The 18,342-nt window shown below is 30.8% G+C and overlaps 1 protein-coding gene across 5 annotated transcripts in view; it reads left to right on the top strand.

Moving 5' to 3' along the window:
- The first annotated feature begins 1,508 nt into the window (after positions 1-1,508).
- LOC147080027 (inositol polyphosphate-4-phosphatase type I A) overlaps positions 1,509-18,342 on the top strand; it is a 53,671-nt gene continuing 36,837 nt past the window's right edge. Inside the window, exons 1-2 of one of the 5 annotated variants that reach the window (XM_085947714.1) lie at positions 1,509-1,969; positions 14,271-14,366. In XM_085947714.1, coding sequence (XP_085803840.1) covers positions 1,852-1,969; positions 14,271-14,366 — 214 coding nt within the window. In that variant the 5' untranslated portion in view covers positions 1,509-1,851. The remainder of the gene's footprint in view (positions 1,970-14,270; positions 14,367-18,342) is intronic. The other 4 variants (XM_085947720.1, XM_085947735.1, XM_085947727.1 and 1 more) reach the window with 4 other exon arrangements.

The raw sequence follows: 18,342 nt of genomic DNA, 5'->3' as shown, positions 1-18,342 counted from the left end.
CGTCAAGAGTTTGCGGATTGTTGGAATAGAGTGAATAGACGTTCCTTTTCACATAACTTCACAAAAAGGAATTTAACATCGCACCTTGTTGATGCTAAATTAAAGCCGCTAGTCTTAAAATAAAATGACCGTCGAACTTTTCACACAATAAAGCCAATTGTATCAAGAGCTGTGTGGCATAATATTGTGGCTCAATCCTATTGGGATTACGTGTTTTCCAAATCAAAATCTTTCAAATCTGGCCTCAAAAAGTCAGTTATCTTTGCCTATAGCTGACACCATTGACCATAACTGTCACTCTTACAGAGCTCGAAATGGAAAATTTTATGAACCGGAGCGCTCAATAATTTTACGAAAATATTTACATACTTATCTATCTTTATGAGTAGGTATTTTATAAAAATAAGTGTTAGATTTTGGATATAGCCAATCTTGCTCAGACGATCAAACTATTTTTCCACGAGACAGAGCGAAAATTTTAAGGATTTTATGAACCGGAGCGGCGTTTCGGTCCATTTAGAGCCCTGCTCTTACATCATTTTCGAAGTGAGGAATAGGTACATATTTCAATGAAAAGTAGGGGGTTTTACAAGGATATAACAATGTTTGCTGCTACCTGTAATACCTTCAAAACTTAAATTATTGTAACGCGTAATTTTTACCACTGGGACGAGGTACCTACCAGTCGAATGATTAATTGTGTGCTTCACAAGCATAGTGAACCAAGTCTTTCTGGTTATTTTTGGGTAAACTATGTTTAAAGATAATATTTGAGTATTTCTAATTCTTTACGGGTATGATTGCAATTATTGTGAAGTGTTATTTTGAATACATTTAAGTTATTATGTAAGGGAAATCATACTCTTACAGAATAAAAAACACTTAAATATTGTACCTAGCTTACTCAAAAATAATTAGAATGGACTTGGTTCATTATGCCTGTGAAACATTCAATGTGTACTTTTTGTAGCAAGTACAATTTTGTAGCAGATGTAAGTACTACGGGAATTATTTTCCGAAAGATACAACGAATGTGAATACGTCTGGCAGGAGGCAAAAGTGTAGAAGATTGATTAGGTACTTATTCAACGACATGATCAGTGCTAAATTAACTACTTTTATATTTTAAATAGGTACCTATCCATTGAATTCACGGGTTCATCACATTACTATTTACGTTCTAATCGTATTGAGATTTGTACACAGTAAATCTGCAATATTAATTTACTATTAATCACCCAGATGATTAATTTTTAAATCACCAAGCCCAGTTAAAACGCACATTGGTTTTTGAAAGTCTCAATATGTATTAGCTAGGCTGATAAAGTATCCCTTTAATATTATTATGATCATGATTTTAATCAATTTCAATAGTAAAATTTTATTTTTAATTTTTAAAATTTTTGATACACCTGCCTACCGAGAAAAAATATGTTTTGTGATTTAATTGGATTGAATAAGGGATACAATAGCCGCATACTGGCAGCTTTGACTTGCACGTCATTCCTTCATTGACGTTTATGTTTGTATTGGTATGTCATGATACGATGGGATCTTCGGGTTTGAAATGGGCGGCTCGGTTTTGACATCTTAGGCTCGAATCCAGTTAAAAATTCATAAATCTCCATATTTGTTCCCTCGAAATATGTGCATACATACATTAGTTCTTATTGCTATGTGTAATCAGTTTAAAACAATTAATTTCGAAGCAGTGATCCTAGTAATCGGCGGTGCCACATAAATGTCACTTGCACAGTTATTTGATTATTTACAATTATTACAATTCATATTAACATGACTGCTAGATTAGCACTACCCTAAATATTGTTTTGTTTGTGAAACTACAACATAATGCGCTTCAACAAGCAAGAGCTAATTACTCTTGCTTCTCAGCCTTCTCATAAATTTGACCGCGAGGGAATTCTCATTCTGAAGGAAAGACAAGATGGATTTTTTCGACGCACCGAGAGTAAGTTTACATATCCTTTATTTCAGTATTCGTTATCAAATAAATTGTGATAATCAGAAGTATTTACCAATCCCAATGAATTCGTTTTATAATACAGGCTTTGTTCTTTAGCTGATGGATCAAAATTATTTGTAGATCTGCAATATCGTCGCCTTAGGATTGCTTGTCGAATGCGACATTATGTGAAATCTTCAGGAGACGAAAAACAAAGTTCATTTCCTTATAGGTATTTCAATACTTGAAATCTTTCAGATTTATTTATTTTACATAGTGAGAGATACATTATATTAGAATATATTAAAAGACTAATCCAACGATTTTGGTCGTTTACTTAGTTCAGAAGAATTTATATTTATTTAATAGCAGACACTGCACTTAAGCAGTAATCGCTCCGAATTGTGGAGATTAGACAATCCAAACCGTATTTTTAAATACTATTCATAAACTACAGAGTGGCTAAAAATGCTTATCCAGAAAATATTTGAATTAACTGAGTTACTTAGGTATAATAAATACGTAAGCAAAATATTGCCTAGTTTTTGTTAGGACTATTGTATATAGAAAGTAGAAGAAAGAACATAATGGTACAGTTCGGTTATGAGGAATACAGCGGAAAACACATTTTGAAAACACCCGATATACTGGATTATTTGTTAGGTTGGGTTAGGTTAGGTTAGGTTCGGTTAGGTTAACCTAACAAATAATTCAGTATATCGGCTATTTTGAAAATATGTTTTCCGCTGTATTCCTCATAACCGAACTGTACCGAAATATTTAGTTATGTGGGAAATTAATTATTCTTCGAAGACTTAGCGACTTTTGTCAGGTTTGGTGTACTGAATTTAATGCTATAAAATATCTAATTAGATTATAAATAATATGGCTTAGTAATCCTATTGTTTAATTTTTATTTTAACATTTAAAGTATAAATAGGTTGGTAAGATTTTCGTTATTCGTGGAATTTGAGGTGAAGGTAATGTTGCGACCTAACCAGGTAAAAGTTCAGTAATTTGGCTGTTTTTTTTCAGTTAATATGCTGTTGTTATTTCAAATTATCCTATCCAAGGGTTTAAGCATATCTTTATGACTCAAAAAGTAATTTAGTAATAGTTGGAAGTATATCTAACAAGGTTTTTTATGTTATAAGGCCAGCGTTTGATGAGAATCGCCTATTAAAATAATATCTCTCTATATAAAAACTAGTTTAGTACTTTATTACTTCCATATAATTTATTGATTTGTTTATAAATGATAAACCCTGTTTAAAATCATTTGCATCGAATAAAATAACTATCAAGTCTATTAATCTAATTATAATTAAGTACTTTTTAATGCTTAAACACCCACCATAACAAAATACCACTACATCAAAAATATGGAGGTTTTTTATTACCAAAAAGTAAGCCTCACATTTGATAATAATTTAAGTACAGTTCACTCTCAGTAATCCGCCGTTCGATTATCCGACAACTGCTATAATCACAAAAAAAGAAAGCACAAAATCAAGCTCTGTAATTCGCTGGTATTCGATTGTCAAATTCAGTAGTCCGCCGCGTACAAGTATACAACGCAGATGAGACGGATTTGTTTTGTAAACTTCTCCTTCATAAAACGTACGTTCATCGCGAAGAAAGTAATGTACCAGGGAGGAAAATGCCCAAGCACCGCATCACAATTATGCCGTACTCCAATGCAACCAGGGCATAGGTACAAAATGAAGCTTTTGGTCATAGGGAAAGCCAGGAATCCTAAGCCATTCAAGAATATCTGCTTCACTGAACAACTGGTTGTGAACAACTTACTGTTTAATATTCAGCTAATAAACTTAGTTTATAAATATGTATAATTTAGTAAATACTTGATTTTGATTATAAATAAAACCGTAATTTGCACTTACAGATTTCTTAAAAAACTATTTTTTATGAAATACTTGTTTTAATTTTTACCATATTTTGTATGTATGCACTATAATCCGCCGCTTTCACTAATCGGACACTTGCCTGGTTTTTGAGGTGGCGTATTACTCAGAGAGTACTGTAATATATTAAAATTAAAACATTTTTTTATAACCAATTTTTTCTATGTCACTCAGTCAGTAAGTTTTTGTGACAGCAGAGATTTTGTATACTTATATGATCGATTTCCAACACAAAACATAGTACTTAATTTAAGCACAATACATATTTCCATAATTCTTCTGTGAGTTCAGGAGGAACTGGTGATGAATTCCTATTATATTTAATCGCTTAAACTTTATTATAATATGTTTAAAATACTTAAAACTTGCAAAATTAATATAAAAATAGAGGGTATTCAAATTTGCAATGAGGATGTAGTCGGTAAAGCTAGATAGCAAATAGGGATAAGCAATCCATTGACCAACCACATAGTAGAGGGAGCGATATCCTGAATAACAATCCCCAGCGACGATTGGATTTTAGATTCTCAAAAGGTCTTTTGAATAGCTTTTTTTGAAATATCGTTCAGTGCTGATTTATAAAATGTCCATACAATAGACAAACCAGCACGGAATAGTTATTTGTAACATGTAAAAAAATATCTGTTTCTAATGAGAAATAAAATAATATGTTCTTTAATGATTTCGATGCGTTTATATAAAATTGAAATTGAACTGCATTAAAAACTACAATTCCGCTAGAAACGGAAGTTCGAAAAACCAATCCTAAGGCAATGATATTACGACAGTGAGTTTATGAGACATAAAAAGTTGGTCTATGATCCATGTTCGAAATTTAGTAGTGACCCCACCCCGGCCGCCCTAATTTACTGTGCAATTCAACTGTTCCTAACATTTTTTTGCTTTCACGGCTTTACTTAACAGACACAAATCCGTTTTTAACTAAAATATTTTTTTAACATTGAATATTATACCTAAGTACTTACTTTATAATATTGTGTAATATTGGATATTTGTTGCACAATTTCTTCTCACATATTTTTCATCCATAATAAATAACCTCTAATTCAATGATTCGTAGCCTTTTTTAACAGGATGATATGTTGAAATATCTTTTGAAATCCTATGGAACCTGGCTATTTAGTTAGCTGACAGAAATTACGTATGAGGGTAATTTTTTTTATTCACATAATGTCTACCTCTACCTCTTTGGTAATAAACTATTGGTGTCTATATTATTATATAAGAAATATAAATATTGGTAAGTATTTTTGACATATTGATTTTTTGTTTATATATTATTGATATTTTTTTAATAATTGTTTAATAGTAAGTACACACAATTAATTAAAATTTGCCAAAATTTCAATATACTTAATTGCTTTACGGGTTACATCTGTTACATGAAAATTTGGATTTTTACTCAATTACTAAAATGTTGTAAATGTAAATCATACTTTTACGTAAATTTTCACGGACTCCTAGTAAAGTATCTGCTAGTGGTAAGGGGTGGAGGTAGGCTATTAAGATTCGACATAAATAGTACACACTAAACTTTGTCAGTCATATTTATTTGCTTTCGTTGATTTAAGAATACATATTACAGATGGTGTTGATTAGTTTTTTAAAATTCATTAAGCCCTGCGTAAACCAAGCCATAATAGATAAAAAATATTCTTCTATCTTAAAGTATCTAAAATTATATATGATTGAATGGCTTGGTTTACGCAAGGTTTAATTGAATTTTATAAACTAACCACTATCATTCTGCAATTTGTAGTATTTGTTCAAAGAAAACAAATATGTATGACTGACAAAGTTTAGTGTGCACTATTTATGTCTGATCTTCAGTCTACCTCCACCCTTCGCCACTGGTATCCGCTTATGAAGTCGTGGATCTTGGGTTTTACAAATTCACATGTTCTTTTAATGTATGTTCCCAGAGCGTGGATATAATAGGTAAATTGCCAATGAAAAAAATTTTTACTACATATTCCATTTTGTAATAAAATATGGATGGAAAATTGAAATTTTTTGGTATAAACGATCAGTTAATAAACTATTATATTATTAGTTATATTATTACTAGTATATTATTATTTATCTTCTGATAAATACTTTGATAGGTCATCGAAAAATATGGGATGTAAAGTTCCTACCACCTCCTTAGCCTCGCGGGTACCATGTCTCTTTCTACACAACCCAATCACCGCAGTCTAGGTCTCCCAATCCTCTGTTTTCTTATAATCGTTGAAGAGAACTCTCTTGAATCTTACACCTTGAGATATAGTCTGTACAGAGTTGTCCCATTCTCATGTTCAATTCGATGGTTACAATGAGTATACTCCCTCTCAAAGATGTCTAGTTTAATCTCATCTTTTCACCCAGCATTCCGACCCATAAATAAATATAATACTGGCGAGGGTTTTATATAGCTTTATTTTAGTTTATGAGAGAGTCTGATCTGAAGTGTCTCTGTAGATTGAAGTAAGATTTGTTCTAGATTTATAAAAATTTTCCCCATAGATTAAATTCAAATACACGTAGGGCATAATTAAAAAAAAAAAATATTTGAAAATAATTTACTTACCATTTAGGCATTCTTAATGAATTAATTTTCATGACAAGGTGATACATCAGTGAAACGGCAAATAATTTTCAACTATAGGCGCGACGAAATTTTGGACTCGCTGCCATTCGGAGAGAGAACGTCGAGCTCGGAATACGTCAATTTGTTTCGTGATGGCGACGAGGGTATTAATTCTTAAATCGTGTAAAGATGACTAAAAACGTTACCCGTTTACTTTAAAAAGAAAACATGTGAATGAATATATTATTATTGTTACTAATAGAACATTAAATGGACGCATTTTGGATTTATATGACAAATTATATTTCGTTTGCATCCACGACCCGCAATCCGCGCATTACCTAGCCACGATCTTTTTAGACCGTGCCTCAACTGAGGTATAGCCTTAATAAAGAAAATCATATTAAAAATAATGTAGGTACCAGAATCATTCTAAATGCACGACTAATATGTAAGTAAGTTTTTTTGTTTGTATAAAAGAAGCTTTTCTAAAATAAACAAGGTAAAAAACACCCAAGAAACCAATGTTCTATGTAATATTTTTTATTCTTGGAGATGTATACTTCTGAGATGTTCTTCAATAGTGAATTTAAAGGCTCAGAGCAATAAACCAAATCATCCCATGATTGTGTTTTGCCTTCAAAATCTAAAAAAATATTTGGATAACAATTGATATATTATTATGATGTGTTTGAGGAGATAATGTTTTTAAAAATCAGTCACTTTTACAGCCATATCTATCTGTTTACATGAATCATACATGCATACTATCAATGGGTACTTTTTATATCACAATACCCATATTTTATGACTCTTTTTTGACTAACATCACTCTTAATCACTTGAAAATGACACTTCGTCAAACCAAGATGTGTTACTTGTTTTCAAATTAACATACTAGAAATCTCATTTAAATAAAATAAATGTGCATAAGTAATCCTTTTAAGATATATTAGCACAGGATATATTGTCTTAAAATAGAGAAATAGAGAAAGGAGAAATAAAGACTTGAGTAATTATGATGTTTCTTCCTGTGGTGATTAATTTTTAATTTAAATTTGTTTTGAATCATTTTATCAAAAACTGTGCCTGAAGTAATACAACTTTGGTGAATTAAATATACTGTATATAAAAAACCAGTAAGTAAACAGTATATTGTTATTTAAAATTAATAGTATATAGTTTTCTATAGTTGATTATTGTGTTTATTTGGCTGATGGATTACACATATCTACATCATTTTATTTATATACTTCAGAAGTGTTTACCATAGATGGCATAGATTATTTTATTCTGATAACCATATTATTATTATTATGTGTGTCCTATTTCCTAATGAAGTATTGAAAATTGATCAACAATCCTCTTTGTAAGCTACAACTAGAAATTGTAGAATTTTTCTTACATAATAACGTCAAATTCTGTTAATATTATCTATATGAATAAAAATATAATTTTTATTTTTGTTCTTAAAAAAGATGCTTAAATATTAGACTTCAAATAAAATAGTTAAAATATAATAAACTTTATTGTGTTATTAATTCAAAATATATTATACTAAGTACCACATTTTAAGGTGTATTTAACACTTTACTAAAAATATTTCTACTCAAATGTGGAATGTTTGCATGTTTGTATATTTTCTTCCAAACTAACTATTTTGCAAGTTAATATCTGAAAATATTAATGGGTAAATTCTTTACGAACAATGTTCTTTCATGATCTTTTAGTATGTTGGTACAGTACCTATACATCGGTGGCGAAGGGTGGAGGTAGGCTGTTGAGATCTGCCATAAATAGTGCCCAAGATGGCCTCGTGGCTCGATCATCGGCCTATAGTGACGTGGGTCACAGGTCCGAATCCTGGGTCTGGCAAGTACACATATTGTTTTGTGTGTCAGTCAGAATATGGACCTAATAGGTTGAGCAAGTGGCTGACATCCATTTCTCGTAAAAATAAAATCTGTTAATACGAACCTCCACTCCATGGAGGCCCATATGATCTTATTAGGATCGGACATGGTCGGAAATAAATAGTGCACACTAAACTTTGTCAGTCATACGTATTTGTTTTCGTTGAAATAAGACTTACAATTTACGGATGGTATTGGCTAGTTTTTATAATTCAATTAAACCCTGTGAAAGCTAAGCCATAATAGATAATAGTCAAAAAATACTCGCCTATCTACAACATATCTAAAATTATGCAATTAAATCATACATAACTTTGAATATTTTTGAATATTTCATAGATAGAATAATATTTTTTATCTATTATAGTTTGGTTTAGGCAGGGCTTAATGAATTTAAAAAATCAGTGTGTGTACTTATGTACGCGCGTTAGAAGTATAGTTCTTTGGCGTAACAAAACAAATAACTAATGTATTGGACCAAAACTCATCTTTGCCATACAGCGGTTATAATCGATTCAAAGGTGCCATGATGAATTAATAAAAAATCAAAGTTTATTGGCGTGTTATTATGTTTATATTCATTTCAGACTTAAGGGTATTTTATCGATATAGGTACTGTCAGCAATGATATTATGTATGCAAATAAATAATATTATTGCAGAATGTACCTATTTTCGAAGAAAGAAATCTTAAAACCTGTGTTCGAAAAATTTAGTAAACCGCTATTTCGACCATCTTTGCTTAAAACTGTACAAGTATATCAAAAGTAAAACATAGCCTATTTAATGGTTTAACTGAAACGTCATATTGGATTTTGTGATGAAACATAATAATAATTATTATGTTTCATCACTCATCACATCATCATTATTGTCTTCAATTATTATAAACCGCTAATAAGTAAATTGACATGGGATATACGACAAATATTTTCCTAAACTGTAAAAATATGTATTTTTGTGTATGAAGTGTCTAAATATTGTAAATTTACAACATACCATTGTTTGAATTATTTACCACCTCAACATTCACAAAATTTATTTATTTATTGATATATAATAAATAATACGTACATAAATATAGCCTCAAATCTTGATACACAACCTTTACAATGAAACATAAATATACACTCCAATATAAATAAAGTTTTATGAATATAAATTAACAGTGTAGAATGTTATAAGAATGAATAATCATAATAATAAATTGTGTTGCAACTTCCGTCACACGCTAAATGCGTTACATCGGCGCGCGCAACTTTCTCACATGCCAAAAATACACTGATCTGTTTTCCCAAACGCGGCAAAAGAAATATAACTTCAAAAAAATGAACCAACAATATGTGTAATATGTATTCTTAATCCAACGAAAACAAATTAGTATGAATGAAAAAGTGTGCACAATTTTGTCATATGGCCAAAAATATACCAAAACTATTATGGTTTGGCTTAGGCAAGGTTTAATTGATTTTTAAAAACCAACCAATGCCATCTGTAAATTGTAGTCTTGATTCAATAAAAACAAATACGTATGACTGACAAAGTTTAATGTGCACCATTTATGGCGGATCTTAACAGCCTATCTCCACCCTTCGTTACTGCTATATTTACAATAAATAAGTATATTTTGTATCGACACACGAGTCGCAAACAACGATTCAAATTAAAAAATCTTCTTCTTCTTCTTCTTTCTCGGCACTACATCACGGGGCGGGATTCAGCCTCCTCTACAATTGTCCTCCACACGCTCCTTTCCCTGGCTGCTCCTCTCCAGTCTCCAGCCCTCCCCATCTTTCTCCAGTCCTCTTCGATACAGTCAGCCCACCTCTTCTTTGGTCTGCCCCATGACCGTTTCCACTGTGGGATCCACTTGGTCATGATTTTTGGCGTCCTGTGCTCAGGCATTCTCTCAACGTGTCCAGCCCACCTTAGTCTTTGGGATCGACAGAATTTCACCACCATTATTATATATAAATTAAAAAATACAAAAATTAAATCAATCAGTATTTAAATTCCATATAGTACCCTCAGTTGATATTATTGATTTTTAATATATTATTGGTAAAATGTTATTTAAATTTTATTCCGTCAGATTCTTTACTTTTCTCTATATGCAATGCAAGTTTCTCTAATTTATTGCTCATAATTTTGACAGAAAATACATGATGCTTTGATAAATAATATTGAAAGTTTGTTGATAACCCAACTCGGAAATGAATTATGAAGGTTAATTACATATTAGGAAAAAAAATCGCAAATTATGATGAAATTATCAACATGATTGGAGTAAAAGGACCTTGTGGACATTATTATTGATTGCTAATGATTTTGAATATATGTATGATGTTTGTTGACATTTAATAAAAACTAGTCTAGCAAATAAAACACGAATATACAAACAAAATTACACATTTATTAATAATTTCTTGTTTCCAGTATTTATTTTTAATTATCTACACAACTTTTGTCATGCTGTTTTATTTTTTATATTATACAGTTACTGACATTTAAATCTAGAAATTTCCATAATCATATTGTGCGTTCTACAGGTCAGACCTTTACTTTGTGGTAATTTAATTTATCAATTTAAAATAAATCTTTAATTTTTTTTAAATAAACTGATAATAATAGTAATACAAATTAATAAAAATAACTCATTGATTATTAAGTACTTAACTAAATATGTTATGAAATCCAATGACGCCCACAATGGTTGAGCGGCTTTCGCTTCCGCTTAGAATGTCGTGGGTTTTTAATTTGTGTTTTGAGTCAGAGCATGTACCTAATAGGTTGAACAAGTGGCTAACATCCATTTCTTGTAAAAACATCAATCTGTTAATATAAACCTCCACTTAACTTATAATCCACCTTATAATCCTATTAGGATTGGACATGGTCAAAAGAAAAAAAAAAGAATAATTGTAAATTGTTAATCATACTTAAAAATATCTTCTATAAAATGAAGAACATTTAAAATAATATCCATACATTACCTTATTTCGTTTTTATATACAATACTAAGTACTATTAACTAAGGCAAAGTTTTGAGACAGTTTAAAAAAATCAAGTTTCGCGATGTTCCATTTTAATTTTAACTTGTGAGTGATACTTTTATGAAGAAATAAATCAAGGTGTATAAAAAAATATTATAGACATTGGAGATAAATAACAAAAATCGAAACTAATATTATTAATAATTACAAGATAAAAATAACTTTTTAAATACCACGTTTTTAAATTTTCTGTTAAATCATATAAACTTGACAATTCTATGTATTAATAAAAACTTTTTATTGTACTTGATAGAAATACTGAATAAATATAGAATACTGAAATGTCATTTTGACATTTCATATTGATTTCCATAGTAACACACGTATATATTAATAATTTAGTTGCTAGGACCCCCTTAGCTACCAACAATAATAACTTTCCATACAAAACAGAATTAACTGAAAATGACTTCAATTCTGCTCAAAAATAGCTAAAAGTATTAAAAGAGTGCATTGTCGTCGTGTTTGATGTATTCTAAAAGTTTCAAATGTCTAGCTAGTCAGGAAGTTAGTTAACAATCTTCAATCGTCCAATACAAATCTTGGACAAACAAGAAAAAATTTATACTGGACACACAAGAAATAATCTGTACTGGACAAACAAGATTACGAGCTAATAAAAATAGCAATTTAATGTGATGTGTGTGATTGAACTTCGTCTGATATTTTTCCAAATCAGCGCATCTATTCTATAGACAAGGCTGCTATCAGCGGCTATCGAGGGTAGTTTATCATATATATTTAGGCGGTTAATTGTTACGATAAGTTAACCATCTGAAATGTCAAAAAGTGCTATGTTTTAACAGCAACTCTCGGCTGTGTTAATTTTTACAGCGAGATAGACAATTTTGGCAGTTTATACGGCTAATTTATTGTAACAATTATAATATCTCAATACATAAATATGATTAACTAACCTCGATAGCCGCCGATAGCAGCCCAGGAGGGTAATTAATTGGAAACAGTCGTCCGTGTTGTAATCAGTCAGTCCCGATCGGTATTTACTTTTAATTAATTTCATCTTTGAAAACATGTAGTCACACAAGCACGAACATCCAATTAGCCTTAATATATTCCTTAATATCACCTACAGACTTATGCTCATATTCCACTAAAAATTTAATACATCCTTTAAAAATTATGTACTTTTCATTTTCATGTAATTTGGTAATGATATTATTTCATCATTATTTTCTATCTCTGTTCTGTGACCAAATGATTACTAATAATTTCCGAAAAAATACTTACATGTACAAAAGGGTTTCTATGATTGGCTTAATTTTGTAAAAATTTGAATAACATCAATTTCAATTTTTGTAAAATTCTATATTCGTGGGGTCACTGCCAAAAGTTGGTAAGTCTTGAATTCATGTTATGGAGTAATACTAATTTCTTTGTGCTTTATTTGCATATTCTATATATTGGATGACCTAGATGACCTAGATGTTGTTAACTCTAAATTATCGACTTACCAACTTTTGGCAGCAATCCCACGAATTATTATCCTATGCGATCGACAGTTGACCAATCACTGCTCTAAAACATAGGGAAAGTATAAAATTAAATATGACTACCTGCACAGTCTTCCTGTTCATCTTGCCGTGCATAAATCACTGCGGAGTGAAGGAGGGATATAATATAGGTTCTAATAGATAACAAATTATATTAACATTTTTGATGTTTGCCTGAAAGTCATGTCATGCCAGATCTGCTGTTTACTTACTCAGACTAATGATTAAATTAGCTGCAAATCCTCTCATATTGTGAATTTGTTTGTAAAAAATTCACACTTGTGCTCTGAGATTTATTTTCTATGGCCGCACTGACATAAAAATGTGTTGCATACAGGGTTGTCGAATCAAAAGAAACATTATCGATACCTACGCATCTATTCTATACACATGGTGGCTATTGAGGTAGGTATTATAATTGTTCCAATAAGTTAGATGTCTAAAATGTCAAAATTGTATCTCGCTCTAAAAGTTAACATAGCCAAGAGAGGTTCTATTAAAACATGGCACTTTTTGACTGTTCAGACGGTTAACTTATTCTAACAATTAACTGTACATAGTCAATACATAAATATGATAAACTACCCTCGATAGCCGCCCATAGCAACATTGTGTATAGAATAGATGCGCTGGTATCGGTGTTGAAAGAAAAGAATCGGTACCAAAGTATTGAGGTATCGGTATTAAATGACGCATGTCCGCGCGGGATTTCTTTCTAAAAAAAATCCCAAAATCAGTATCAATACCAAAGTATCTGTTAAAAAGTGTCATAACTTAAAGTATCGATACTTTTCTGATGGCCCTATTTTGATGGACGTAAGCCAAAAAGTTTTTTTTAAACAACACATGATTATTTTTTTTTTATTCCGATCCTAATAAGGTCATAATATCCTCCACAGAGTGGAGGTTTATATTCTTAACAGATTTTGTTTTTACGAGAAATGGATTTTAGCCACTTGTTTAACCACCTATTAGGTCCATACTCTGACTCTACACAAATTGAAAAACAATACGTGTCCTTGCTAGACCCAGAATTCGAACCTGGAACCCACAACGTTATAGGCAGACGCTTGAACCGCGTGGCCTGATATACATGATAGTCATGTGAAATCAGAAATAACAATACATACGCAAATAGTAAGCGAAGCAAGATTTTAATGGCAGGCCATAGTTTTCTATGTTATGTACAAGGAATGCATTCAATGCTGCCGACGTATTCATATTTACTGAAAACGTTCATTACAAAATGTTCGTATTATTCCCTCTGTTATAGTAGTTCAATCTCTATGATAATAATCTTTTTTGCATTTTGTGAGCTGTAGCAGGCCCTAAAACTGAACATTGCAAAACGCAGAAGGATGGAAAGCGAGAAGGATTGAAGAGTCTAAGCTGTGTAGGTGTTATTCGAAAAGGTATACAAGAATGATAATAAAATAAAGCAATGTAGCAAACACTTCAATCTTCAGCTATCACTAACACCAAATAAATATACTGCTTGATGTAACAAACATAATCTTATAAATTATATGCAAATTTTTTTGAACTAACAAACTGTATTAATTATTAATCACCCATATCACTGGGTACTTGTATGTTTTTCCATACTAACACACTATTATTTATCGGCACCTACTTGCAAAAATGTAACTGATGGTTTTGGTATATTAGAAACTATATTATTATCGGTATCTATCTGTAACAATAATTCTATTTATTTATTATAATAACAAATGTCAGAAAATATCTTGGTGGATTCCTATAGAATCACTCCTCGATTTACGCGGGTGAAGGCCAGTTCGAATTAGTCAAGTAGTTTAGTCGAGTGAAGAGTAATTTAGTAACTAAATGTGTACGAACAGACAAATTTAGTCGAGTAATTTAGTAAAATCATTTAGTCGAGTCAATCCGTTTTGTTCTAATTTTTCGGTCGAGTAGCGACCCCCACCACCTCTCACTAAATTCTAAACAAGCCACGAAACAAGTCTGAACACGTTAGCTTTAGTCAAGTTCATTAGTTGTCGTAGAAATTTCTTCTCCAATTCTTCTAATATAGCCATTATAAATGAAGTTATTAACTTATTTATTTTTTGAACATACATAATTTGTAAACATTTTGAATCAGGTTCATCATGCAGGTTCGAATCCTGCTGGGTGTCGTATTTTTATAAACAAAAGATTTTTTTCTATTGGTTATGTATTTCTCAGAAGTCTTTTTAAATTATGTATGTTCAATAAAAAGAATGGTACATTCTTAAATCTTGTGAACTATTCGTTGAATAAAAAAAATAGTTAGTTATTCAATTATGCTTTGTTCATTTTGACACGTCACTCACTAATCTACTGTGTTCGGACACTTTTCAGTAACTAAATCATTCGCCACTCGATTAAACTACTCGACCAATCCGAACCGGCCTTTAGCTCATACAATATCATAAAACAGCTTCCTGTATATATATAAAAAAAAAAACAATAAAACCAGGCATATAACTCATACAAAATTGGGGAAGACATTCCAAAAACTGTGTGAAGATATCAGTTTATTGTAATCAATCTATCGAAAGAATTATTTGTCTTTAAATTCTTTACCATTGGAAAATGTATTTGTATATTTTAGGACTGAATTTGACGATTGTTATATACTTTAGGATGTGTAAAGGATTGTACAATCACTTCTTATACAGATCTTGTCTTCTAATTGTAATCAAATTCTCATGTTTTTGTGTTCATGGATTGAGCGAATAGCTAACAAACATTCATTGTATGCTTCGATTACCAGTGAAAAACGTACAATGTGGATTTGTATAATGAAAAACCGACGCGACGGTATATAGTCACATCCAAATATATTCTTCAAATTATAGTATAGATATCTCAATAATAATTATTATGCGATGTTTTCCGCTGCAACCTGTTATAGAATTGAGTTTATTGCGTTCAGGTTGTGATTGGTTTGTTACATGTTTGTGACAAAATTGGCCTAAATCAGCGTATGTCTCTAGTAAATGTGCCTTTTCACACTTTCGACTATCGCTATTATGTAGACTGAATATAAGGTTATGAGACATTCTAACAAGTTGTGAGAATATTAAGTTAGTTGTAAAATAATTTGACATTACCTACATAATCATAACATAGATGCGATGTTTACACATCACGATTTTTTTCATTTGGTATGTCCTTTTAAATCCAGGGTATGAATGAATGGCTAATACCCAATCGTTATTGAAAATTTTACCTAAATTGTAACCTTCTCACTGTGAAAGTTTATATGTTAATATTATTAACAGCGGAAATTATGCTGATATCAATAACTACACCAATCAGTTTTTGACAGGCCATGGTGGATTCGCTGCCAAGATTTACGAGCTTGGACTTGCTACCCGGCCAACATGTCTATGTGGCGGACAACTACAGGATGCAAACCAAATCTACTGGGAATGTCCGAGAATGTGCTCCAAGAGGGAAGAGATGCTTAAGTTAGTTCAACCAGCGGTTGGGCCCATGGGGTCGTCCGACTTGGTCACCGCAAAGGCCAATTATATTGCATTTAAAAAATTTGCTGCCTCTTATTGCGAACGTGAAGATCTCTTCATTTAATTTTGTTTGCCTGTATTGTTTTTTGTATCTTATATATCATTAAATTCATTTATATCTGTTAAGTCTCCGTGCCTATCTCTCCCATGGCACTTTTTATTAAATTACGTCTTTCAGTAAACTCAGTTAAAGCTAACTTGAGAACGTGACTTGGGCATCTACTCCTGAGACATTCCCAGGCGTAAAAAAACTGCTGACGCTTCATATCCTCGTGATACGCTCGATTAACACCAAGTATGGTGTGGGGCGGGTTGGTTTGGAGGGGTCTATGTTTGTGTTGATACCAATAACTAAAAACATACCTTATCCTAATTAGAATTAAAGTATTGCTTCAGTATTTATTTTAGGGTTAAATTTTCACTTTCTAATTATCACTGTGTAATTAAAAAAAAATTCTATCTCATTCCATTGCCAAGATTCTTAATTAATGATTACTGATTAATACAACCTCACTAAACCTTCTCATGAGAGTTTCAATAATATGATATTATAAATCTAGAATTAGTTTCTATTGATATTAGTGAATATATGCATTGTTGTAATACAATTACTTGCACCACACTCTGCACACATAACAAGGTGTTTTGTTGCACTCTGGATAAAAGTCATATTTATATAAATATTATCTAGCTGTAGGTATCAATGTCAATTTTCAATAATTGGTAAGGTTATATATTATTTTATAGACAATTTGATTAAACTATTTACTAATGTTCCCAATATACATAATATGGTTATTTGACTGTATTTAGAGTATTTAGACCAAAAAATAATAAATTGTATCAATTAACTTAAATTATCATAACACTTATTTTAGCGGCTTTTACAATCACTTGCACCCAATATTTATATTATATAGAATTTAGAATAACAAACATGTAACTTAGTTTATTTAAATTTGACTACAAATGTTCATACATTTATATAATTTGTTTTATTGCATAGATTCCATACATTCTTAATTTAAAATACCAATAATAATTTATTTTTGGAATCATGAAAGTCATACAAAATATAGAAATACGATCATGTTTCTAACAACGTATATTAATTGTTTCACTGCTAAATTTTCGTCCTGCGACACTGTTTCCATGTTTGTTAATTGAAATTGTCAATTTTCAATATCCCCAAAATTCACAGGCTAGTAATATTGACAAATAACAATTTTGTGCTGTTTCTTTCTTAAGTGAGACAGCCTATTTTCAAAAACCGACAAGTCCTCATATGATCAAAATTAATTTCATGTTGCAAAGTAACATTACATATTGCAACAAGCAATTTGAATATAGGAACGTGTAACAATACTGTATTAAAATACTATTTTCAATTTAATGAAGAAACGTATAATACATTAATATCATATTATGATACGCAGATCCATAATTGCGTGGAATTATTGATTAATATTAATAATAGTATCTGTCAACTTTTAATTCTTGCACAGATATGCTATGCACACAAAATAGCTTTAAATTAATATTATATTCAATAATAATGCTTTTTACTGGGTTGTCTAAATGTTGCCATTAGCTGTGAAATATGATATAAAATATTACAAAGATCACTGCTTCTAAATAAAACTCATATAAAATGTATTATGTCTATATATGAATACGTGTATTAATTAAGGCGCTAAGTACCAAAAAGTAGTTTTGCTTGTGGCTACAAAATACTGATTTGTCAAATAAAATTGTATGAAGCAGACATTTTGAAAAATGTAGTTTCACAGTATGAAGCAATCTCGGCAGCTTCTATAATTTTAAAACTTAGTACATAGCTTTAAAATTGACTTTT

This window comes from Rhyacophila brunnea, unplaced genomic scaffold (assembly GCF_057557595.1).
Source record: "Rhyacophila brunnea isolate RB1 unplaced genomic scaffold, BYU_Rbru_1.0 scaffold_1, whole genome shotgun sequence".
NCBI classification, from domain to species: domain Eukaryota; kingdom Metazoa; phylum Arthropoda; class Insecta; order Trichoptera; family Rhyacophilidae; genus Rhyacophila; species Rhyacophila brunnea.
The sequence above is the reverse complement of the archived record's forward strand: the minus strand, read 5'-3'. Positions and strand labels throughout refer to the sequence as shown.